The sequence below is a fragment of the Pistacia vera genome, unplaced genomic scaffold, assembly GCF_008641045.1.
Source record: "Pistacia vera cultivar Batoury unplaced genomic scaffold, PisVer_v2 Contig123, whole genome shotgun sequence".
Taxonomy (NCBI): Eukaryota; Viridiplantae; Streptophyta; class Magnoliopsida; order Sapindales; family Anacardiaceae; genus Pistacia; species Pistacia vera.
The window spans coordinates 985,705-1,009,205 of record NW_022195282.1 but is presented as its reverse complement, the minus strand read 5'-3'; the positions used below and the strand labels follow the sequence as shown (position 1 = coordinate 1,009,205).

General features: G+C 35.8%; 2 protein-coding genes across 3 annotated transcripts; one reads left to right on the top strand and one right to left on the bottom strand.

Annotated features, from left to right (window-relative positions):
* Window positions 1–1,852: 1,852 nt before the first annotated feature.
* On the top strand, window positions 1,853–6,330 carry LOC116117300. Its single transcript, XM_031403340.1, has 8 exons — window positions 1,853–2,171; window positions 2,577–2,661; window positions 2,927–2,968; window positions 3,914–4,082; window positions 4,420–4,472; window positions 4,604–4,825; window positions 5,579–5,625; window positions 5,791–6,330. Exons 1-8 carry the CDS (start codon window positions 1,906–1,908, stop codon window positions 5,843–5,845), a joined length of 939 nt encoding a protein of 312 aa, XP_031259200.1. The 5' UTR covers window positions 1,853–1,905; the 3' UTR covers window positions 5,846–6,330.
* Window positions 6,331–10,273: 3,943 nt separating this feature from the next.
* LOC116116103 lies at window positions 10,274–22,016 on the bottom strand. Of its 2 annotated transcripts, XM_031402216.1 has the most exons (10): window positions 21,779–22,016; window positions 18,751–18,822; window positions 18,409–18,659; window positions 15,581–18,216; window positions 15,285–15,430; window positions 13,044–15,008; window positions 12,742–12,790; window positions 12,397–12,638; window positions 12,167–12,274; window positions 10,274–11,141 (listed from the first exon to the last, which is right to left on the bottom strand). In XM_031402216.1, the coding sequence occupies exons 3-10, from the start codon at window positions 18,599–18,601 to the stop codon at window positions 10,913–10,915; spliced, it is 5,568 nt and encodes a 1,855-aa protein (XP_031258076.1). In that variant the 5' UTR covers window positions 18,602–18,659; window positions 18,751–18,822; window positions 21,779–22,016; the 3' UTR covers window positions 10,274–10,912. The 2 variants fall into 2 exon arrangements, with proteins under 2 accessions (XP_031258076.1, XP_031258074.1); XM_031402214.1 differs by lacking the exon at window positions 18,751–18,822.
* Window positions 22,017–23,501: the final 1,485 nt, after the last annotated feature.

Genomic DNA, 23,501 nt, shown 5'->3' with positions numbered 1-23,501 from the left:
CACATATAATACAAAAAATATAACAAAAAACTATTAATATTTGCCTACATTACCCATGGGAAGCCAAACTAATTGTATGTGCTTGGTCTATCCTTCTCGATAGCTTGGTGATGCGTTATCGCCATGTCTTTTCCACGCAAGGACTCAATGGTTAGTTGAAATGATAATTGTCCCCACGGATAAGCATTAAAGAAGTCCATGCTACTTGCAAACTTCACCCAATCCATATTAACGGCTTTTGTTGAGTCAGAAGCCATTAGGATCGAATGCACGAACCATACCAGGCACATCTTGAACTTTTCCGAAGAGGTATACCCATCTTCTCCTAACCTATCCTCTAAATCACGTCCCATAATAGACACCTCCCTCCCCCCCACCCCGTAAAAAAAACCTTTTTAGCCAAGTTATCAAATGCCCTACTCTTTGTTATTCTCTCTTGCTCTTCCGTATCTAGAAATGCCCCATATCTTAAGCCTGTCATCAGGGAAAATTTCATCATTCCAAAACGTAGTGGCTTCCCATCCACCAAAAACCACATTTCAATTTTTTTTTTTTTTTTTTTTTGGCTTTTAATTGAGTGTAGCAACATATCATGCACTCCCTACCCCTAGAAACGCCTTCTTCCAATTTTCTCCTATGTCCGCAAAATGACCGAAACAACAATCTTTGAATCGGTCCATACCCTTCTTTTGTTACTCTAAAATCTCCTTTTTTTCTCATAAAAACTTTCCAACTCGACCTAACTGTCACCTTTATAGGGAAGTACGGTATCTTATCGCTTACAACCTCCAACCTATAGTCTTTATAATTTACGCTTTGGAAAATTTGCACAATCGATATAAACTAAATATCAGCAAAAAAAAAGAAACTAAAACAACCAATAGGCTGCCAATTTGGGGGATATGGGCTTCGAGAGAACCGGGAAAGCCAATATAGGCCCTATACAGGCTGTTGTGGCAGGTTCCATGACTAGAGATGGCTGAGGATAGCAAGAAGGGGTGGAATATTGGGGTTGGGGGCACGGCCAGCCCTGCAATATGCAGGGTAGCCCTCTAGCCCCCATATTTTGCCACCTGCTGCCATCCCCAGCCCTCCAACCTCCCACAGACAACCTCCCTACGACGTTCCTTACCTTCCCCTATCCTCTGGCACCCAAACAAAGCCACTCCCCCGATGCTCGCTAATTACTTGACAAAACGCCACAACCACCGTAATAATCAAAACCAACTACATATCCCCCAAATTCGCACAAACCAATCAATTTTTTCATCAAATTCTAAACCACTAGTAATAAACGTACCTTTTCTTCACCAGCCTCCTCCTCCTTGCTTGAATTCTCACCGTCATCCTCCTCTTTAGAACCATTTTTTGATTCTCTTTTCTACTCTTGTGCTGCCATTGTCCCCTCTGCCGCTGGACCACCTTCACTCATCGGATGATCCACCGGAGCGTTTTCTTCGCCAACCTTTGAATAGCCGCCGCCGTCACCAGAGACTAGGATTTGGAGTGGGGTTAGGTTTTCCTCCTCTTTGTGAATATTAGTCATGATTCTGTGTAATGAAGCTTTAGAATCGAATATTGGTCAGAAATAAGGAACTTTTATCGCCAAAAATCACAGAGAAATGGAAGGTGTTTCGTCAGTCGTTTTTTGGGTATACTGCTCGATTGAGCGATTTTAAAGAGACGGGGTTGTTTTTTAATTTTCAAAATTTAAACAAAATTTCATTAATTGTACTATTACCTATATACGTTTCAATCTTTTAACTCTAGCCCTTTTTTTTCCGTGTTTAGTTACAATTAAGTGTGTGACGTCAGATTTTTTAATTTAAAAAAAAAAAAAAAAAGTCTCCGATTTTCAAGGTTATTCTTTTAAATTTTCCTCCGGAGCAACTTCAATTTTCAAAAATGGAAACCCTAGACCCACAGTCTCCGTATTCTTCATCGCAATCGAGTTCAAATTCCAACTTGAAGATAGAAAACCTTAGCTCTAGCTCTATTTTGTCGCCGCAGCCACCGCCTTCATCGTTGTTGAGGCTATGGAGACCAGCCGCTCAGCGAAACTTGAGGAACCAGTGGTCCAAAATGGCATCGTATCGGCAACAATGGCTCTCTGCTTCTTCTAATGGCAGGTCGCACGCCACTTCTCTCGTCAACTCTTATTTATCTGAAAGGTTTTTATCTCGATCACTATCACTATCATATTTTTAGCTTTTCTTTTTCCTGTTTGGTTGCCGGGAAAATTTAGGAAAACAAAGAAAATTTGATTTTTGGAGGCATTTTGTATTTGAGTAATGTTATATACTTATATTTACAGAATGATAAAATGAAAATATAAAATTAAAATGAGCAAATTGAAATAAATAATATCATGATAACACAGTTGTGCCTAAATAATTTTGTAATTACAGTTTGCATACTTGGTAGTGTGGAACTAAAACTCGACCACTGTTGGATTGAAAAGCAAATTATTATTATTATTATTTTGTCACAAAAATTAGAAGTTCGCCTGTAGGGTTGTATTTTGTATTTATAGGTATTTGTTGTTTGTACTTTGGTTCTAAGGATATTTGATTTAGGTACATGGCTTCAATGGAATTAGGTGTTTTGAGTGATATGCCAGATATTCGAAAGAAGGCTTCTTGTAAATTGTTTAAGCAGCAGGTAATTTTCCGTTGGGTTAATCAATTTGTTTTTTTCAAATGACATGCCATTTAGTTAGTAGCATAAATTCAATGTATCGAAACATTTTATATGCTACATTATAATGCTTCCGATGTATGGCATAACTTGCTTGGTTTGCACATAGGCATGAAATGTCTTTTTCTAGATTGTTTAAGCCTTATGTATATTTCAGTAGACTAAAGTATCTGTTGCACTTATAATCCACTTCTCTATATATAATACTACTTACAAAATATTGTTCCAGGAGCACTATCGGAGGAAACTTTTATCATCTTACAAGGACATGGTACGTATCTTAGCATGTGTTTTTTAATCAATTATAATTCCAAATACATCTTGTACTACCAATCTCACTTTTATGAAACTTTCTTGCACTGTGTATCAAGCTGCTGACCAAGAAATACATATCCTTCTTGATTTCATATATCCGTATTATGTCATATTTACCTTATGAAAATGTGGTATGAGATGTAAATTTAAAAGTGGTTTTTTGTATAATGTCTTGGGAGTTGGATCAGCTGGTGATGACATATGGATTAAATGATGTTGAGATCTCAAGGATGATCTTTGGTTTTGTCAGTGACATAGATGATCTTTGGTTTTGTCAGTGACATAAAACTGTAGTTAGTACAAGCTAAAGGTATGGCTGATACAGTATTCAAATTTAGTTATGGTTGAAAATATCTTCACCAAATACGTTACGAGCTAAGAGAATCTATAGAGAAAATTAGAGAGATAACCACTGATAGTGGCTGACTCCTCTCTGTATTTCCCCATATATTAGATGGTTACTTGAAAAGAAAATAAAGATTACAGTATTACACCTGCTAATTCTGATCACTATAATAAACTGATTAGGTGTCACAATTGAGGGATAACATTGTGACCTTGTTCATGTACTCCCAATTTTTTAGGCATAGCATAAGGTTGTCAAAATTAGGTACAAAGCACATGATACCTCTTTTCCTATGACTATCTGATGCACTTTTGGTAGAATCTTCCATTTAGCAAAGGGAAGGATTCTCGTTATGGATTCCACATTTAAGTAGATTATCCAGAGTAATTTAGATTCTGCGGTTGTTGACAATTAAATCCAGAATCAAAACTTACATTTGAAACTAGAAACTTGACAGCCCATATTAATTTTGCTGTCATATGATGGCTGGAGAATTTATATAATTAATGTTGGTAGACTTTTTATATTTTTGTTTGTTAATAATGTTTTTATCAGGTGACAGTTGTAAATTACATGGTCAGCTCTAGCAGATCCATGAGAAGTTTTCTCAAAGGTCCTAGTAGTAGTCCGCTTGTGCAATTTTGTAGTTATTCTGAGGATACAAATGACACTGGTGATGGTGGTGGAATACCAGTCTTTGCATTTTCTTCGATTGCTGTTTATGGTATTTCCATATCTGGCTTCTTCTATACTTAATCTATTGTTTGAGTTTCTAAGGCATCAATTTGTAATGTTTGAAAAGAGGGCTTTGATTTTAAATTTTTCATAGGTGAAAAAGGGGTTTAGATGTTCTTCCGTAACCCAATATTCCTATCTTTCAAGCTTTGATTGAGGCTTGTGTTCAATTGTTTATTAATAATTTATATGTAATTAATTTTTTTTTATAGATAAAACAGCTATATTAACAGAAATAAAAGTAAGTTTGAACCTTTATGCAACATCTTTTAGTCTTTAAGCTTTATATAATTTTGATGATGATTCTTACTGTTGAATGATCTCAGAGAAATTAGCTGAGGAACTTGTACAGATGTTCAGATTAGAACTGAATTTGAAGGTAAAAAGCCTTCCTTTTTTTTTTTTTACACACATGATGGAAGTTTTAAACAAATTCATTCTAGTTTTAGATATTTTTGTTTTCTTGTGACTCCACTCTTCATTGTTCTTTGTCATGCTTGATTTGTGCAGCGTTTGCTTGTGGTAGAGTTACTCTCTATTGGTTTTGAAACTACCCAAGTCAATGAACTTTGCTGGTCAGATGAGGTTTATCCAGGGGAATTTGACGATTTGAGCTTGTGCGATTTGTATTCAAGGGAAACTTGTGAGCCAGTTAGCCCAAGATTGAAGGACTGGAACTCTGACAAGACTGCTGTACAATGTAACCGTCAGCCAAGCCAGGAGATATTGCAGGTGCTGGGTTCATTCTGTCAAGCATTATAGGTTGTCAAGCATTATAGGTTTAATTATATAAATGAAGTCTGATTCCTCGTGCAATTAAAATGAACTACTTTATTGTTCCCAACCATCTGTCACACAGTGGATTTCCTTTTATGACATAATTAGGATAGGACATGATCTGCCCCATCAATATCAGTATGTATCAAAGATGTAGATCCTATTCCCACTATTACTGTCAGTAATTCAGTTTGTGAACTAAAGCACAGTAATACAGTTTGTGAGCTAAAGCACTTTGACAGTAGCATCATGTCCCATTTAGACTTACTACATGAAACATTTGGAGCACTCTGTATGCATAGGCCCTGACTAATTGAATGTCCCACCTTTTTTATTCTTAAGAAATGATGGAATTTTACTACATCATTTTCTAATTGGATTGGAAAGTTGTTCATACTTGACCTTGAAGATAATGGAGTGTTAGATCAAATCTGCTCCTCATCTCGGAGGAGCTTCTATCTTGGTCTCAATCTCTCTACTCTTCATTGCTCACTAAAATCGGTTTTCCCCAAATCCCCATATCCAACCAGACACCAGAGATTGAAGAAATGAATCTTTGCATATAGTTTGATGTTGCAATGCTAAATTAGTAGATTTTAGTGCTTAGGTTTCAAACTTTTTTTTTTTTTTTTTTGTGTGTGTAAAATATATTCTTACTTTATTCTAGTATGATAGTCATCTGAATTGGTTTATGCTCATACATTGCAGGTCGCTTTAACAACTTGGCTTGCTGAGGTGAACATAGATACTCAGAGGTAATTACAGAACTACGAAAAACACAATTATTTATATTTCAGTTTTAGATTGACCCTACTATATAATGGATAGCCAGTTTCAGAATTGAGTCAAATCATTGGAATGCAACCCATATTGAGGTTAATTTTTATAGAGATTCTGATGGCTACTTGCTTTGTTTACAGGGTAAATGAAATATTCACAGCAGTTGGAGAGGAAATGCATGTGAACTTTCTTTGAGCATCTTTCCATTTCAATGAATCATCAAATCCTTCTAAACATTTCATGAGCCTCTTTCCAATTAATGATGCATCAAATCCTTGAGAGAGAGAGATATCCGGAGACCATCAAATCAAAGACCTGTGATTTCCATTGGGAAGGGTATGTTTACACCAATCATCCAGCTGAGTAAATGAATCTCTATTTTTTACAGAAGCTACTCCATCCCAACAAGGACTATTCAACATTCGCTTGCGATGTCACCAGGCGATCAGTGTAAGCTGTAACAGGTAAGTATTTGGATATTCAAACATGGTGGTAATTGCATCGATTGGGGAATGTCTGCGAGCAAGTTCCGTTTACAGCCTTTGTTTATTTAGTGGCATAATGTAAAATTTTAGAGCTCGTGTATAATTTGCTTAAGTTGAACCCGTGACAGTACCAGTAAATGTTCCGTTTCCTTTTCATTCTTGTAATAGGCATGCATTAAAATTGTTATATTTAATATATGATATAGAAATTTAAGTAAAAAAAAATATAAGTGTATGAAAATTAGCTTAAGCTAATTTGAACTCATAAACATTTAAAATTTAAGTAGTTGCGTGTTTGGTTAAAGTACTTATAAGTTCTGTTTTAAAAATCGGATCGGACTAGTCGAATTGGGACTCGGCAGCTTATCTAGTCTGGTTCAGGTTTTAGGGGGCTTTTGTAATATTTTAAAATTATAAAGGTTAATTTGTAATTTTATAAGGGTGTTTTGGAGAGATGTTAAAAGTTTATGGATTAATTAGTACTTATTTTGGGGCATTTTTGAAATAAATAAAAATTTTAGGGACTAATTTGAACTTTTTAGGGAAATTTTTGTAATATATTAAAATTTAAGGGATTAATATGTAATTTTTTAAAAATAAAATTGTCGCTGTGCAGCGAAACGGGTTGCCCTTTGGTCTGGGTTTTAAAACAATGCTTATAAATTACTGATAAATAGTTAACGCGTTCAGTAAAATGTGGTTTATAAATATATTTTATGATTAAAATGAGTAAAAAATATACTACATTATTAAAAATAAGGGTATAGGATAGAATTTTAAAATTAAAAATGGATAATATAAAGGGTGTTTGTCTAAGCTTATAAACTGGTCAAATTAGCTTATAAGCTTTAAAATTAAGCTGACCTGTTTGTTTATAATTTTTTTGAGCTTATAAGTTGAGCTTATAAGCTAAAAAAAATAAGTTGGGGGGAGGTACTTTTTTATGTACTTTTTTTTTTTTTGGCTTATAAGCACTCTGCTTGTAAGCTAGTTTGATCAAGTATATTATCACATTATTCTTGTTTAATTTTAAAATTCTATAGTATACCCTTATTTAATGTAGTACCTTTTTTAGTCATTTTATAATAAAATGTACTTATAAGCTATATTTTACCAAACACGTCAATTACTTATCAGTCACTTATAAATACTTTAACCAAACACGTTTGAGCTTAAAATTTCAAATGCTTATAAGCTAATTTTTATAAGCTCGGATAAACACCCTCATAATAATATATTAAGTCCAAATAGTTTACAAAAAAAAAATATAAACAAACAACTTAGTTTTATTTTAAAGTTTATAAATTAGATTTAGCGGCTTATAAATTTAGACAAACCCAGCTAAATCACCTTTATGTATATCTAATGATGAAGGGGCAGCTTTATAATTCTTACTTCTGTTTGAATTTGTAGGCTCTTCTCAAGAATTACATGCGGCTAATCATAACTTTTGGAGTTTGGCAGTGCATAATATTGAGGGCTATAATTATTTATAAATTTTAAATTTCAAGTTTTGTATTCTTTTATGTGGCATTTATTTAATATAAGACAGCCCATGTTATTGATTCATTCATATAGTAAATCGAAATTAATACAACATCGATTTGTTCTAGTAGAAATGGGAATGATTATCACAATCGTGTCACAAGGCAATATATATCTCGTTAACCCAGCCTTTTTAAGCATATGAAATTTGATTCGTGGAACATAAATGATAAAACTTCCATTTTACATAGGCGTGATCGCAGATTACCAAGTAGAAAACAAACATATATTAATCATGTAGTTGCTTTCTGATTTGATACCTCCTTTCCCGTTCAACTCATTTTCCCACTTTTAGTTGTTAATAATGGTCTCAAATATAACAGGAAAACCGAATGGACATACATAAGCAGAATTACAGATAGAAAAATTAAATTGTACAGGCAGCCATCCTGTTAGATTTCATATTCACTCAAAAGTAATTAATAAAGTAAAATTTAAACGTTAAGTGGATATGCAGACTTTATCTCCTTTTAAATGTCCACAAAATTCCAATCGCCTACTTGGAAAAAGAGAGTTTTGCAAGATTACTCAAATCGACAAAGTGGGGCAACCAAAATATAAAAAAAGGCAAAGTAAATGACACGGCATAACTGAACATTACACCACTGATATTTATTGGCTCTGAATCAAAAACCATTGAATTTACTCTAAAAATAAATAGCACAGATTCAATTCAACATCATCAGTTGTGTCACTGACCCAATACTTAAGCGAAAGAAAACTGAACATCAACAACTAAAACAAAAATCTGTAAGTACAACAATAATGTACGTCTTCATAAAGTATACCCGAAAAAGGGTGAATCAGGCACAAAGTCACCGCAACTTTGTGAGTGTAACAAACAACTAAACCAGACAAAATCTCATCAACACATTTCATGCCACATAACTTCATAAAGATTTTTCATTTACACAAATACTAAATGCTGGCTGCCTTATATAAAAAGCAGGAAACCGATAAGAGTTGGTAAAGCCTTGCCTTACAATTTGCTGAGTTCAATTTCATGCAAGAATGTTTATAATGGATGAAGTTAAACCGCCACCTTATTAAATTTGAGATCAAAGGCTGGTAGCATGCAAATTTAATACACAATCAGAAAAGCTGCACCACCCATGCAATTTGTATAAATGGCTGTTTTAAAATTCAGCTCACAGTTAAGTCTAATTCAACTTCTAATTAATAGAGATTTGGGAAAGCGAAGAACAAAGTATACTAGGCCAACATTACTAAGAAAAATAAAACTCGTTAAGCGTCCAACATAGGGGTAACAAAAATGAATGGTGCAGGGAAATAAGAGCACTAAAAACAACTTGGCTCATATGAACTCCTGTAATACTATGAAAAGCTGTATTATAAGGGCCGTACCAGTTCCAGCTTAATTCCAGTCTATTATAAGAAGGGTTGCCATAAGACTCAAGCATACACATGCAGAATTTATCATCAGAAAGCTATCCAATTTATAAGTTCAAATTTTGCATGTCATAATTATAGCAAATATAAATGTATTGGGACCTTTTAACTTTAATTTTTTACTTTAATCCATAGGTTATAATTTCACCTATTCATTATCTTAATCCAAAGGGACAGTAGTCAACAATAAATGTGAATTTTTGACAACTGACTTCAACCATTGGATTAAGATGAATGAATGGATGAAAATGGAATGAAACTGGCAACAGAAGCTATAATAGTACGTATATATTATAGTATATATAATGAAATCGAGACCATATATATTATAGTACATATAATGAAATCAAGACCATGCCAATCCCCAACGGTACTTGGCATACTCACATTTCTCATTCACAAGGAAAACCCAGAAAGGGAACAAAGGGCCAGGCATAAAATGAAAAACCAAAAATAGAACTAGTATAAATAATAACAATTTGCTCTACACATGGTAAGATTTATGCCAACCCAGAAGAAGATATTCTGTTTTTCAATTAAAAAGAGGGGAGGCAAAGAATAACAAAATTCTGGATCAATATAAAATATCAGGGGTTACTGAAACCTGAATTTAAGATTTTAAAAGGAAAAAGAGAAAAATAAAGAATTGCCCAGCTAGATTCACTCTGCACATTTAATGGAGATAATTATCAAATAAGCCAATAATCATGAAGAATACAGTTGTCAAACACCCTAGGTGTTTTCTAGGGGTTTACATAAAGTTTTCCAGGCAATTCATATCCCAAGTGCATTGTGATCAAAATTAGGCAAATTTCAGTATCTCCAAAAAAAATTGTTCAAGATATCAGAGAGTCCAGCCTAAGCTAACCCACACTTTTTTTTCTCTGATGGCTAGGCCACAGAGTCCCCCCTGCTTAAACCCCTCAAGAGTCCATGCCTACGGTTGACTTGATACACCTCAATTTCTCGTGAAGGCTACAGGTGATTGGGTTTTAGAAACCATTTATCTACACCTTAAGAAATATTGATGGATAAAAAATGAAGGCAAACAATGCATTGTCCAGAGGCCACCCATATTACAAACACTATGAAGACAATGATAATCATTTTGCAGGCAGGTTCTTAACAAAATCCAAAGCAGGTCAAGATAAAGTTACATAATTAGAAACAAGTTTGCCAACTATTAATTGAATTTCGTTACTTGATGTTTGTCTATTTAGGCTAAAATTCCGACCAAAAAGGTTACAAGCTTTTGTAAGAGTTCAAACAAACAATGCCAAATAATAACATGAAAAGAATAGCCTAATTCTTGCGGTAAAATTGCAATTCAAGATTCCGTTCCATCAATTCACCTCCCCTCTCCACCCCCACCCCAAAAGGAGAAATCAATGAAAAGGAAGAAACGTAAATCCCTTAATCCATAAATTGAACCCCATGATTCAAGGCATCAATGATGAGAATACACATAATTTACCTGGAACTTTAGCTATGTATGAGCACCTTTGAAAAAACAGAAAGAGCTCCTGTTCTCCCCATTTACTGAAAAAAAAAAAAAATCACAGGGGCACCTAGTTTCTCTCTAGACTTCCAAGGAAGTATACAAAGACCAATTTATAATTCTGAAGAATGACATCAGTGGCCTAGATGAAAATCTAACAGTCTCCACTGCATTTAAGGAGACTTTCTTCTCCTACATTCCCATTTGTGTGGTTCAATTATGAGCAAGTGCCAAGTATATAATTTGGAAGAAGATAGACAAAAGAAGCATGAGGGATGCGGAGAGAATTGGCCAAGAAAGAGGGAAAAATCAATTAATTAATGATCAAAGTGAAAGACATTGTACCCTGTCAGGGAGATTCCTAGGCACTGGAAGTGCAGTAACATATCTCTGGGGGAAGAATTTCTGAGTATTTGTATCGGAGGATGACGAGGTCTCAGCCCCGTCAGCTTGCCCCCGGCCATGGAACTTTGCAAAGCGATTGATTACAGAGAACTTCTCTAGATCCTGGCATTCCACTCTCAAGTCTAAGATCGAGGCTCCCTTGTCCAGTCTGTATGAATCAGCAGCACCAAACATGAGAAAGATACACAATTTATACCACAATATGAAGCTAAGCCACTGCTAATTGTGTAATAAAAGTACCAACAGAATAAAACTAGAAAAAAGCGAGAAGAAAAGGGAAAAAAATGTTTATCTCCATGAGTCCAAATAATTAATAACGAATTGGTTCAAACATCCATCACCCCCTTCCAACTTCTGAAACTAGCCCAGAAACTGCAAACAGGAAGTAGATCGATATCTCCTAAATGACATAAATCAACCACGCAACTTCTGAGCATTGCCAAGCAATTCCAGTCATTCTCTAAACAGTAGATTAATAGAGCAATAAAAAAATTTAAAAAAAAAAAAGTTACTCACAGGCACTCTTGTTCCTGCATAATTTTACTAGTCTTCCTAATTGTCAATCTCACCACCATCACCCCAGTAACACCAATCCCAAAAGCAGTTGTATAAGTTAAGAATATAAATAGATCAAGCAATAGGCATCATCCCAAAGCTATACACTTTTCATTTACTTAAATTGGATTTCAATTTTAAATCCATATACCACAACAAGAGCACATGTTGGACCTAATCAGCCAAGACATTACTGTAGCAGGCAAATTGCTCCAGTCTCATTCCACACAATGGATTGAGCCAATACATAATACAGACAGAAGAAATTTAATACAGAAAAATCCAACCAAAGGTTGTCCAAATAACCAGGATCTGCCAAGTCAAACCTTTTACGGTTTTTGGCTAAGTTAAGAACTATAGTATCCCTCCTAAAAGAAAAAAGACAATTTTTAACAGAGACATCCCCAGCAACACAGTGTTTCTAGATTCAACGTGTGTTAGTGAGTGGAAGGAAAGACTCTTTAAGACTGACAGACAAGTCAAAGGAGGTCAGAAATGCGACACTGAGAACTTGAAATATGGTCAAGAGACTCAGAAAATACAGGCAAAAATTGAAAAGGAGGCATCAAGTAAGAAAGAAACATATATATTATTAAAAGGAAAAAGAAAAAGGATTACCTTGACAAATCTTCTTCCAGCTTCTTTGCTCTATCAATGAAGTCTTCCATCGCCTTTGTGATGTACTGATCACCAATTCTCTCAGATGTTTTGGGCTTCTCAGAAAGGCTAAAAGTATAGTTTGAAAATGATGTTATTTATATGTAAAAGAATAGCATCCCCTACTAACTACAAACTGTTGAGAGATATAGCAAAAGCATTCTTGAACAATTTCAGACTGGAATCCTTACAGGTTCCCACTATCAGGATGCGCAGAAGTATCAGTTCTGGATGAAGATATTGTACTGCATGCATCTCCCAATGCTGATCTGGCAACAAAGTAGGTCACACTCTCATAGTGTGAACTAGCATCTGAAGAGAGAAGCTTTCCAGGAGGAGGGTGAAAAACTTGCTGCATAAGCTGCGTGGTTAAAATAAGCCTTCTTTTTGATCTAGGCGGCCCATCTTCAGTCAATTCAGTTTCATCTTCAACCTATCATCAACAATGAAACCATTAGAACACTTCAAGAACTACTATAGATTCTACAGGAAAATAATTGTTTGTCTATAGATTCACAGGAAAGCTATGAGCAGACCTTCTCCATCAACCGATTTGCTGCTTGGGCCCATTCCATTTCTGCCATGCTGCAAATAACATTATTTCAAACCTTTAACCTTTTGTTTGTATATAGAAAAAGGCATAACACTGATCAAGCAAAGAGCTTCACAGAAGAAAGATTATAAAGAGATGATAAATAGTTGTCCCATTTAATCACATTGCATAATATTATTTTTATTCACCACGAAAGAAAAAAACTTACACAAAATGATGCATTGTCAAAAGAAATGGCAAAAAATATTGAATGCACTTAATATATGTGCTATTTATTCTAATCACCTGATATTTCGAAGCCTTTGAGAACCCAGCAACACTTCTCTATGCCAAGGTAGAAGTTCAAATGTGGCAGTTTTACGCTTCTGAGGTCTCACAAGCACCAAACTTTGATCAGCGATAACAGGAGGTAATGACTGAGGGGAAGAAAGATGGTCACTTGGTTGTGACATGAGGCTAGAACTTTGCTGGACTTTACTAAGGTGACTAGCATCAGCAACAGTATTTACTGGCATTGAATGGCCAACATGAAAACTATCAGAAGGCTTTCCAACAATGATAGATTGTTCCATAGTCTTCAAAGTAGCGTTTTTCCGTGCATCATACATTTGTAACATCTGCCCATTTTTAAAGGCCCCATACTGATCAAACCAGGATGGAGCCATCTGCAGACTGATCTGAGATTGCTCACCCCTAACAGTAACAGCATTATTAATGTTTGCAACTCTTTGGGAATCATTACGATCAATTGCAACCATATCATTAGGAGGTGTGTGTGCTCCATGATGACTATTGCCCATCTGTGGTGAAAAGTTTAGAACCTTAGAATCTCCAGGTGGAAGTGAGCCATGATTTATTGATGCATCTCTAATCATGTTATTAGATCCATATGGTAACTGCTGTCCTCCCACATGAGCTTCCTGCTGAGCATCCATAGAACAGTCTGAACCCTTAAATCTCTTCACACTTCTATTCTCTGGATCAACATCTGTACCTTTCATGGCCTGCATTTGATGCAGCAATGAGTATTTTTGGTGCAACAGGTTATTTGGTTTCAAAGAACGACCAAAAGCTTCAATATCTCTCTGTTTAGTTGTAGAATTTGAAATAGATGTGTCAGAAAGATGGTCTACAACAGATTCTTTCCCTTGCAAATGTGAAGCACCAACTGTCTTTAGGCCTGCATCGTTCTCAGGTGATATGTGCTGCTCTTTGGCTGACTGCTCATCCCCAGAAAAACCTTGTGGCTGCACAGAATATCCTGCAAACCCAGGCGAACCACTATCCACTCTCTGGGCAACTTGATCATCTCGCTTCAGCTTTCCGGAGGAAGATTTTTCTACATTATTAGTAGATTGAGGCTGGGGCTTAAACAAATTGGGAGGAGTCTGGGCAACTGATGAATGTTGTTGGTTTGGAAAATTGGGCCACATATTTGGTAACATTTTTGAGAAAGCACCATGCTGCGACATGCCAGGTGTAACAGAAGGTTGTGAAACTGGCATAGCCTCCAGAACAGGGAACTGTTGGGCTGAACCTCTTGCACTGTTTTGGTTGTTACTACTCAACTGAGATGTTTCTGCAGAGGAAGTAAGTTCATTGTGTGCAGCACCTTTAGACATGTCCGGCACTGATGCCATCGCCAATTGACTAGTTTGAGTTCTGTCACACGAATCATCTATCTGTTTTGATTGGGAAACAAACCTATCAAAAGATAGTTTGACAGATTGGGTTGGTGTTGCTTGTCCACCAACACCACTCATTTGCTGGTTCTGAAGATGACTTCTGACATGAGGAAAACCAGCAGAATAATTCCCCTGGATATTATACTGTGAGGCTTTATTGCCAATTTGTCCTGATCCACTAGAAATATTACTCCTAGTATCACCTTGAGATGTTGAATAGGAAGGATGTCGCGATTCGACGGAGGTAGAGGAAGACAACCATGTATGACCTTTTCTTCCCATCTCAGAAGCAACACAAGTTGTACTACCAGAACTAACTGCATGAGCAGAGATCTGAGAAGATAAGGCATGGTCTGGAATGGACAACGGTTGAGATGGTGGGGCCAGCTGTAAACCAAAGCCCTGCGAAGAGGAAGTCTGATTTTGCTGAAGATGACCAACAGAACCATCAGAGGTTTCTGCTTCAGGCATCTCAGATTGATTGCGATCAGAAGAGCTGAAATGCATTGCAGGGCAGTGTTCCTTTGGTTGATCCACCTTATGAAGAAGCTCAAGCATATTTTGACTGCAATAAATCATAAAATTTATACCACCACAAAGGATGAAAGTTAAATAAATACTGAATGGAAAATCTAAAGAGCCATGTGAAGGCACTACACAAGTTAACTGTCAGTTACTGGAAACTAAAACAATGTGGGATGAATTTATTATAATCATGGATACTAATTTTTAGTAGTAAGCAATGTTTCCATGAACAAAATTAAAACAGCAATTAAAGCAATAAATTTGCATGACATCAAGCTAAAACTGAATATACAGAGAAACTTTAATATTCAATTACCTCGACGAAGCATTCTTGTTTGGGGCATAATTACCAACGGATTTGTCAAACGGAGAAGATGTAACAGGTACATAACCTGGATGCATGCTTTTTGAAGGCACCTCATCTAAGTATTTTGCATCGCCTTGAAAACCAGGCAGGTGACCCTACAAATAAACATTAAAGTCAAATAGTATCTTCTGGGTTTCATAAGAATTTAAAAGAAAAGGAAATGTTTTATAGTTGAACTTCAGAAAAAGGGAACGTAAAGTATTACTATCATTCTCAGTTATTATGTGATAATGCTACTAAATCACCTTCTCACTTTCCATAGAATTTTTGGCAATTTGATTAATATATTTTGACTGCCCGAAATGCGGTTGCTCTATTAATCCTCGAGAAACCTGCTGGGGCGTGGAATGTAAATGTGCAACATTTTTTATTCCATAAGAAGATTCTGAATCTATATCCACATCCCCCATAGGATGATACTGAAATTTGCGAGTTGCAGAAGGTTTTCGACTGACATGACCAGATGACTTTTGGTTTCCTCCTGGCAAATTACGTGTATCACTTGCATCCAACCAAACATTTTCTCTCAAACCAGCAGTGGATGTATGTTGGGACATGTTAGAACGAAAACTGTCACTTGACTTTTCTTTTACAGTAGGATTCTCCTCCTCGTGTTCCATTCCCCCATTATCTGAGCCCTTATTTCCTGATGATTCAATATTTTGTGGGCTCTTATCATGATGCTGACTTTTTCCAGGAACCTCACTTCCTCTAATATTCACAGAAGAACCAACATTTTTCCAGAAATTTATATTATGGGAATTTGAAATCTGTTGGCCGCTTTTCTGATTGGCCCTTACAGTATTTGAATCTGATATTGTAGCAGCATTATTCATATTAGAATCTTCCCTGTTGACCTGTGGACGTCCTGAGGCAAATATAGCATTCTCTGTTACATTGGAACCAGAATTAGTCTTCCTTAGACCAGAACCATGGCCCATTTTCTCATGCATGGTACTTGTATGATCACTACTCTGACTAAGCTGCAATGAGCTTTCATTACCCTGAGTTTTTGAAGTGGCGCCCCCACCAGGAGAAACAGACTCAATGAAGTTCCAACCATTAGGTCTATTGCACACTTGGCCACTGGTACTATATGAGGACATGCTCTCTTGATGAGTCCAAGAAGGTGAAATGCCCTTCACATTTAATTCTGCATCTGAAGAATGAGCAGCACTTCCAAAAAATTGACCACCTTCAGCAACTGGTTTTGGTAGAGGGCCGCGATCCAACCATTTGTTTCCTTCCCCTGAAAACTGCTGAATGAATCTCTGAGAAGAATCATTAGGCAACTTCTCACGTCGTTCGTGTGAAGTCTTCAATCCGGATTGCTGAACACCGGAATGACTAGAATAATTAGCACTCGTATTAGCATCAACAGACATGGGAAAAGGTCTAGGGTTTGGTGTAGAGACAGTGTGTGAGTTGTTATCAGCCCAAGCTGATGGCTGTTTGCTGCCATCATTAACAAATGAGGCTTGATGAGCCGCAGGCTCGCTATTGCGGACACCCAAACCACTCCATCCTTCCTGCAGCCCTACATCATCAGTAGAAGTTTCTGCAACAGCAGACTGCATTAGAGCACTCCAACTCCCACTTTGCAAAGAAGGAAATGCACCATGGAAATCAGTACTATCCAACATATTAGAGCATCCTGAACCCAAGTTGGTGCCCCTGCCGAAGGCATCCCACAAATTTTCATCCGAGCCAAACAAAATCTTCTCTTCCTCTGGATCTAGGGTAGCTGCACTCTGTGAAGCAGCAGATTCCATCACAGTTTTCTCCTGTGATGTTTCTGACGGACCAACAAACTCTTGCCTCCCATGAAATTCCTGCATGGGTGCACTTCTTTGCGGGGTATTCAATTGCTGCATGCTCTCAAGATTAAGTCCACCGTGAAAACCCTGTCCAGCTTCAGGCCCATATGTGTTTTTTCCTTGATAGCCCTGCCTAGAAACCATAGTTCCATCTTGAATGCTACCCTGATCCAGAAAAGTTGCATATTGATTACCTGGAAAGGAATTACTGTTAGCAGAAGTATGCTGTGCTGTGGGCTTCTCCATTTGGATATAATGATTTGGATTAGATCTCGAGCTAGTGATAGGGACACCATACAAAGATTGGTCAGTTTGTTGAGGAACCAAACCCATAACACGGGCCTGGCCTTGATCAGGCGAAAACATAAGTCCACTAGAGGATCCTTGCATCACTGGAGAGGCACTGCGCTGCAACCAGTTTGTATTGGCTGCCACATGTTCAGGCTGCCATGAATAATTAGATGCATCCTGAATGGGAATGCCATTGATAAGAGCTGATGTGTGACTAGCAGCTCCCTGTTTTACAACAGAAGAAATCTGATCTATGGAACTCGGTTGCCTTGCTTCTTGTTGCTGAAATTGGGGATTGTGCAATTGTTGCTGCCTCTGAAATTCTTGCATTTTCTTGAAAACAGCTTGTTGATGTAATAGCTGCATTTCACTGATTCCCGGCTGCTGCCTTGGTAACGATTGCAGCATGCCTGGATTTTGGCTACTCATTTGCTGTTGAGATCCAAAAAAATCATAATTGACCGGAGATTCTGTAGATTCCATCCTTACTGAATTTTTCTTGTTAAGTTCAGGACCATTTCCTAAATGTGAATCAAGAACTGGTAAACCTCTTGATGTCAAATTATGCCGATTATATTCTGCATCCACTCCCAGAAAGTTTGATTCACTCTGCCTCGTCTGTAATGTCTGATGCCCATGCATATAGCCATTCAAAGTTGGTTGTTGGTTTTGAGAGTGACTTCTAGCAACTTCAGGCTTCAAAGGTGATTGTGTAAAGTTCAAGCCATGCTGCAGGGTTGAAGACGGACCACCATGTCCTCTCTCAGAATCAGCTGGTGCCGAAGGAAAAATAAACTATATCAATGAGACTGACTTGGTACCATAATGTAAAGATATATATTTTCAAATCAATTTGATCAGTATAAGTGGTGGAGGGGAGGGTACAAGAATATCCATCCATAACAAGCTATCCATTGGGAAATGACATAAACTACTTGAAACCAAAAGATGGGCATGATTGATACCTGATTGCTGTACACTGTAATTCTTCAAATTGGAAATAAGTGGTGCACCAATTTGTCTCTGGCCTCCAACCCAAAGATTGTTATTTAACCCAGGCCAGGTCCCGTCAACGACCTGTGAGTGATGTTGGCCCTGGGACAAATTCTCTTGGCCAAAGAAATTGTGGATTCTGTCTCCTACTTCGTTGCCAGGCATAGATAATCCACCCCACAAATATTCAGCAGCAAAAATGGTGTGGACAGAAAGACACTACCTAAAGATTTCAGAAAAGATCAAATTTCCACAATGCCATGATTCCATTAAACAGCATAGAAAGTCAGATCCAAGTATGCACAGAAACACACCCCCTTTTTATACATTTAATCTTCTCTCTAACTGCCAAGCTCCTAGCACTCAAAAAGTTATCCTGTGCAAAACTAGCCCAATGTTCAATATCTGTTAGACATTAAGAAATGTGAACTCACGAAAAACTAATGCAGCTGAGCACAAAAAGTTATATCCTAAGTAGCATTCACAATTAAAGAAATGACTTATCCAGCATCAGAATACGTACGAAGTACTGAAACTTCTCAGATACAATCCACTTAAATGACTTCAACCTTTTTAAAATATGAAAATTAATAGAATTAGAATAAGATACTCTCATACACATATAGGGCAAACCTTCAACATTGAATAAAACCAGATTGAGTGTAGAGGAACAGGTGTACAGGAGAACAGAAAAAGGTTTGTGAAATACATTTTGACCATTTTAGTACGAATGACAAATGTTGTACTCTTGTGTAATTAGTTACATCAAGTCACAGCTACAGCATTGCAGCATTGGTTGTTTAAGGAAAGGGCTTCATCACATAGCAATATTTTAAAGTTTATTTCTTCCTTATCCACTTTGACAAGCTTGAGATAAACTGAAGAGTTTTCATCATAAAATTTTCATCTTCTCTCTGATTCTGGATAACCCTGGAACAAATTACATCAATTTTATCACTATCATGGTACAAAACGAGAAATCCCATTTTTTCTCTTAACCCATGAAGGAAAAATATTCTCATTTCAAGAAACATAGGCAAGATTTATCTAAAATACTTCATTCCTGGTTTTGCAACCAGTATGAGAATAGACCGTTGCACAACAAATTCTGAACCTACTACAAGATCCCATCATAAATCTTTGTTGAAACAACATAAAATAAAAAATAGAAAACCCATTCTAGGCAGAAGTAGCCCCAACAAAATGCACATTAGGAAAATCTCACACAATTTTCAAAACCAACAACAAATCATATTTATGTCACACAGAAAAACCATCTTGGATGTACTCTTCCTGGTCCATACTTATACTTACCATATAGAAAATATGCAATCAAAAGACTTCACTCATCTTCACATCACCACACAAGGAATGCCTTATTAGAGAGGCAAGCAATGAGAGCTACATATTACAATGACCTTTTCCACTATCATTTATCAAAGAGACCTTATAAGGAAAGTGAAACGGACAATGAGTCTCAATTTCCAAAATATACTGTAAAAGTACAGTTTGCAGGTCACTCTACTCCATACACACTATTTACCCACTTTGTGGCCTCTATTATGCAACATGGCTTGCCTTGGGTTGTTTTGATTTGATTCTGAATATCTCTGGTTGGTTGGGATTACAGTAGAGGGGGCACCTTCCACAAACTTAACCTCAAGACCAACAATACTCTTCTATTCTCTTCTCTGGCTTGACTCTATAATTCATACCTTCCTATATAAAAAAACTTAAAGAGAATACCTCCAACAGTGCAGTCCGATCCAGTAAAGAGATCAATGTGAACTTAAAACACAGAAACAATGGAAGAAAGAATGCTTCACATGCTTGTACATATCAATAAAAACCTGCACAGCATCCTATTCATAGAATTAAATTATCCAAAATGTGTCTCTTCACAAAATAGCAATAGTTGCTCAAGAAATCTAGGAAGCCAGAAAAGGCAGCAGTAACCTCAAATGAAATTAAGGTCCCTTAGGTTATCACAAATAAACTCCCAAACCTTAATCTGAATAATATACAAAAACTTTTATAATGCATCCAAATTTCAGCATACAACATGCTATAGTGGATCAGCATATCGTCATGAGTAATGATATTTTACCATCTTAATGCCATTAACGGTCTTTAACACAATAAAGGATGCAAAACAACAAAACAAATTACATTAATTGCTATATAATTTCCAGTAGCCTTTGTCTAATAACATATCATGTGTTGGGTCTCCCTAAAATAAATGACTAGAATCTAATGACTAAGTTTAATTATAAAGTTGTCACTAACAGTTACTTTAGGTGTCAAAATCTGGTTTTTTTTCTTATTTTTATCTCCTTCATCTGTTCTAATTACGGTAATGTTTCTTAATAACCAAAAAAGAAGACAGAGAGACAAAGAGTTAATCAGCTGCTATATTAGGTGCATTGGCTTCACTAGATATGAATGTAAATATAATCAAAACTTGCGGATTTTGGGCTTCAACTTCTGCTTCAATACACATTTCAACTTCACTCATCAATCCAAGAGCTAAGCTTGATACTGATCACATTTTAAGGTATTTTCATTACTCCACAATACTGCAGTTATGCGTTTTCTACAGGCCATTGTGACGCTAATGTAAGATTCTCATATTCACAAATTAAAATTAAAAGTAGCACAGGCACCATTGCCAAAGAAGACATAAACTCACCCAGCAATAACTTAAGTTCATTATTTGATTCATTAAGAAGGAGCATTGATCAAGAAAATTCAGCTTGAACATAATCACGAAGACAACGACAAATCATTTACACCAAGTTTAGTATCACTAAGCTAAGGAAGCATCGACAAAGGGAAATTAGATTCTCTCCCCTACTTGCAGAAGAAGACCTATGAGCAAATCAACAATGCCGCCAAATCAAGGTAATTAAACTCTACAAACTACACAAATGAAAACATTCACAAGCGGTTCGTGTTTGGTACCCAGGCAAAAATTTATAAAAAAAATAAAAATTGAGGAAAAATCAAAATTAGAAAGCAAAATTATTCCTATTGCATAAAACACCACTCAAAATCTCATTTCCTTTCTTTTCCTCTAACTTTCTCAGCAGGCAAACAAAGTCTAAGTCTTAAATTCTCTCAGAATCTCACATTAATCAACACAAACTCACAAGATCGAAGAAAAAGAAAAACGACAAGAACGCCACAGTTAGAAACAGAAAGCACGCTTAAATATCGCACGAAATACAAAGCAAAACACAATCCACCGCTGCCCTAGCCTAGATTTGGTCTCTCAATGTAACTAGCTTCTCCAAAGAGAAAATTAGGGTTTCTACAGAGAGAATAAGAGTCCGCGGCACTCACAGTGATGATGAGAAGCCTTTGCTGAAGCTCGAAACCGATCCTCCAATACAGTAAATCTATCAAGTTTTAGGGTTTCAAAATTCAAGAGAGAGAAATTAGCTTCTCTTTGAACTCAGAGAGAGAGAGAGATAAAGTGATCAAAATACTGCGAAATTTTCAACGAACAGAGGAGCAAAACTGAGGTTCGGATCCGAGGCTAAGGTATGGGAACGAAGCACGAGGTTTGGATCCGAAGCTAACTGGGGGGAAGTTTGGTCCTGGGGAAAGAAAAAGAGAGGCGATATTGAAGGGTTTAGAGAAAAGGAGCATAGTAAGAGTGGTTGAGGGTAGAGGAGGAAATTAGGTGGTCCTGCTTTTAAAATCTGCCATGTGGCAGAATATTGATGGGCCCTACGTTTGGGATCTGATTTTACTCTAATGATGGTGTGATTACTCGATCACGACCGTTCATTGGTGAATGATTGGATTTAACCATTTTTCTTTTCTTTTTCCTTTTTTTTTTTTTTTTTAATAAAAGAAGAACGCAGCGCTGCACTCGGTTAAAATTGAGACTATTATCCAACCTTCGGATGCTGTGGATTTATATGAATATTAATTTAAATTAAACATTTTACCAAGCAAAAGGGCAAAAAACATTTTTAAAAATATGATATTTTTCAGATATAGTTTCAAAATTACTGAAAATAAATGATAGATATTGACAATAAATCTAAAAATATAAAAAAGGATAATAATAAATCTTATGAAGTTTCATTAAATAACAATATTTTTTAAAGTGTTTTTAATGTTAAAATAAACAATAAGAAAATAATTTGATCAAATAATATATTTATAAACTTATTTTATATATATATGTAGGTGACTGATTTAGGCCTTAAATGTTAATTTTTTAAGCGAATAGTTGATTTATTTCATTAAACATTTGAATAATTACCAAAAACTCCTTAAACATAGTTGATTTATTTCATTAAAAAGATTTTAAGTAGCCAAAAACATCTTAAACATTTGAATAATTACCAAAAACTCCTTAAACATTTGAATAATCATAGGGAATCCGAAAGACTGATGAAGTTAGAAGCATGGTTACGTAATTGTAGATTGGAGAGGAGATGTTTGATTCCATGGAAATGACCTGGGTTATATCACATTCACGGGTGAGAAAATTTTTATTTTAATTTATTTATAATTATGTCAAACAAAAATATTAATATACATAAAATTTACTGGTTAGTATTATTGTAATTTATATCATTAAAGTATGTATTAACCACCTTTAATTACCATGTTAATGGACAAGCAAGATTAAAAATAAATAATTAATTAATAGTTAATCAGATAAGAAAATAAAAATTGTGGTGTTAATGATTTAAACTTTAAAGTTTTTTACTAATAATGTTATTTTTTGTTTCAGTCTTGTATTCTCTTATCAAAAGAGTGTTTGATAAATTCTTTTAAAAGTGATTATGGTTAAAGTTAATTATGAAAAAAATTATTTTTTAAAAGGTTTTCAAAAGTTAGAGTGGCTTTTAAAATAGAGACAGATTTTTTGTGATCAATTAAAAGAATATCCTAACAATAAACCTATAATTTATAATTCTTTATTAACTAATTATAAAATTAATTTAATAATTCCATAAAGTAATTGTTTTTCTTTTTGTTGATGCTAAATGCCTCCCACCAAATATCTTTTCAACTCCATTAATTAATTTTTTAAGAACAATAA

What these genes read in the sequence shown, in the direction of transcription:
- LOC116117300 (XM_031403340.1), top strand. Translation starts at nt 1,906, where the DNA reads ATGGAAACCCTAGACCCACAGTCTCCGTATTCTTCATCGCAATCGAGT. An exon ending in GATTAGAACTGAATTTGAAG is followed by an intron (nt 4,473 to 4,603) that starts GTAAAAAGCCTT and finishes TGATTTGTGCAG; the next exon opens with CGTTTGCTTGTGGTAGAGTT. An exon ending in GTGAACATAGATACTCAGAG is followed by an intron (nt 5,626 to 5,790) that starts GTAATTACAGAA and finishes CTTTGTTTACAG; the next exon opens with GGTAAATGAAATATTCACAG.
- LOC116116103 (XM_031402216.1), bottom strand. Translation starts at nt 18,601, where the DNA reads ATGCCTGGCAACGAAGTAGGAGACAGAATCCACAATTTCTTTGGCCAA. An exon ending in AACAAGAATGCTTCGTCGAG is followed by an intron (nt 15,009 to 15,284) that starts GTAATTGAATAT and finishes GATTTATTGCAG; the next exon opens with TCAAAATATGCTTGAGCTTC. An exon ending in CATCCTGATAGTGGGAACCT is followed by an intron (nt 12,275 to 12,396) that starts GTAAGGATTCCA and finishes CTATACTTTTAG; the next exon opens with CCTTTCTGAGAAGCCCAAAA.